The sequence below is a fragment of the Montipora foliosa genome, chromosome 6 (assembly GCF_036669935.1).
Source record: "Montipora foliosa isolate CH-2021 chromosome 6, ASM3666993v2, whole genome shotgun sequence".
NCBI lineage: Eukaryota > Metazoa > Cnidaria > Anthozoa > Scleractinia > Acroporidae > Montipora > Montipora foliosa.
Window position 1 is genome coordinate 69,651,259 of NC_090874.1, and position 2,500 is coordinate 69,653,758.

General features: G+C 40.5%; 1 protein-coding gene across 1 annotated transcript in view; it reads left to right on the plus strand.

The window, feature by feature from the left end:
- The window catches only part of LOC138005965 (metal cation symporter ZIP14-like), a 72,867-nt gene that overhangs the window by 627 nt on the left and 69,740 nt on the right, over positions 1-2,500 (plus strand). Inside the window, exon 2 of the mRNA XM_068852129.1 lies at positions 1-246. This exon is cut by the window's left edge and continues 33 nt beyond it. Coding sequence (XP_068708230.1) covers positions 1-246 — 246 coding nt within the window. The remainder of the gene's footprint in view (positions 247-2,500) is intronic.

The following is a 2,500-nucleotide window of genomic DNA, read 5'->3' on the forward strand; positions in this document are numbered from 1 at the left end:
GGGTCATCGCCATCAAAGACGCTAAATGCAACCGAATTTACAAAAATATGTCCTGTCATTTTGTTTTGCTTGTTGCCCGCGCTTGACAAGAATGGTGGGGGACATCCATGCAGCCACGCGGACGACCTTTTCAATGTGTTTGTAAGCAATTATAGCGAAGGCGAACAAGGGATCACATCCGAAGCTTTGGACAATATTCTAGGGGAGATAAACAAGTCGATCGGCCTTTTTTTCACCAAGAAGAAGGTACGTGTACATGTATTTTGCAACAATCTCTTATTCTGATATAACCTGCCATCAGGCCCAATCGCTCTTTTGTTCGCCATATATCGCAGCTTTCCTACCCTGCAGAAATCGTTCAGCACGCTAAGTAAAACCAGTCTCATCTCAAATTAGTGTAAGTGCGAATTGTTACCTGTCTATTAGGTGCTGTGTTCACTGCTCGTGTAGTGGAATCATAAAACGCTTTGTTATACCTCCTAACTCAAATACGTTTTCCGATTGGAAGAGAACGTGTCACCTGTCATGGGTCAAAACTCACTAACTCTCTACGGCGAACAAAACTCCCTAGGGAAACAACGACTTGAACTTTCGACTCCCACGTTATCAGGTCGTGCACCTTTGAAACAGCGGCAAATTGGTATGCCAGCCGAGTCAAGCAAATAATTTTTACGCAGTCATGGCAGCTAAACAGTTTCAAACAAGAACTGAAGAAGAAATTTTAAACGAAGTTTAACCTTTGTGATTTGAATTAACATTTAATGCTTTGTGACTTATGATATATGCAAATTACTGGGATTTGCAAAATATTGCCATAAAGTCGTAAGCTGACATCCGTGTATTGTTCTCTACTCTGGACTCTCAACGTTCCCGTCAACAGGTTCTCAAGAGAACACTCGGAAAAGCACCTGAATAACTGAAATCTATGCTTCAACTGAATTCTGATATCCACTCCAGAAATACACGTTTGAGTAAACTAAACCTACGCTGCCCCATATGCAAAAACTCCACTGAAGAGGGTGAACGTTAACAGTCAGATCAAACAAAGACTGGAATAACTTAGAGAAAGCGCTCAAAACTCTAAGGACAAAAAAAGTTTCAAAACGAGACTAACAAACACTCTTTTAGTAATTACAATGATCAATGATCGCTTTACTATAAATTTTAAATTGTTTTTTGTTTGTAAAACAGTAAATGGTATTATATATATATGCAGACAGTACGGCTTTGTTCTTCTGGGCCTCACTAGTGCATTGCTGATGTCTAGGATGGAGATTAAGCTTAAAAACCACCCCAAATGTTTCACACATTTGATACATCTAAGCCATGCCAAAGTGCTCAGACTAGCGAGATAGTGAGCATGCAAAATTGCTAGAGGCAATGACTCATCCTAGTAGAGTTCTCAATTTGGACATGAAAGCAAAAGCTTTGCAATGCCCAAGAGAAGAAACTACAGCAAAGAAGCAGCTAGAAAAAAATACAAGCTTACCGGCACGGTAAACAGCTGGATGAACCCAGATAGAATTAAACTTAACCTGAGAAAAGCGATGCATATCGAATTGAATCCTACGTTTAGCATCAGCAGTGATAAACTTAACAATGGCTCTAGAGTCCTCTCTACCCTTGTGAAAAGTAGCATTATTGCGAAATTTCCGAATACCGCACAAAATCGACTTAAAATGAAATACAAAAGCAGACGCAACCGCTTCCTTTCGGGCACCGGGAATTAGTAAAAGAAAACAAAAGGGGCAATTAGGAACGAAGGGGGTTGACAACACGGCAGACAGCAAAGGGACAAAGCGACACCAGACCAATTTAACTCTACGACAACCCAAGAAGCAACGATCAATCGTCTCTAGAGGCGAGCATGAAGCACAGCGGGACGAACGACTATAACCCTAGATACAAGGAGAATGCAGCACCTTAACAGCGCGAAGGGTAATCAACCATGCGAGATCATTCTCTTAATTCTCAGTAAAAGAATCACGAACCATACTCCAATGCCGAGAAAGAGAAAAAAGAGAAAGAACGAAGCAGGAACAGAGGGCAGGGAGAATCGGGGTGGTGCACAAATCCGCTAAAAAACCCTTGTAAAAGACCCGGGATGTATAAGTAATCCCAGAAGGCAGATCAATAGCCCAAAAGAAAGAAAGGATATGCGCATAAAAGGCAGTGGGTTGGGCAGCGGGCAACCGGAAGAGAACATTTCGTGTGCCAGGGCAGTACACGTACACTCTGCTCAAGTAACCGTCTAGTATTAGAAAAACCAATAATCAACATGGTTTCTTATGGTCAACGAGCTTTCAGCTACGCCGGACCGGAACTCTGGAACATCTTACCAGAACATATAAAAAACTCTAAATCAGTAAATGACTTTAAAAAAAAAATTAAAAACCTACTTTTTTCAATTAGCATTTAAATAAGTATTTATATGAACATCTATCAGTCCATATGATTAGAGCAGTATAGGTAGTATATTTTTACTGATATACATATTTTT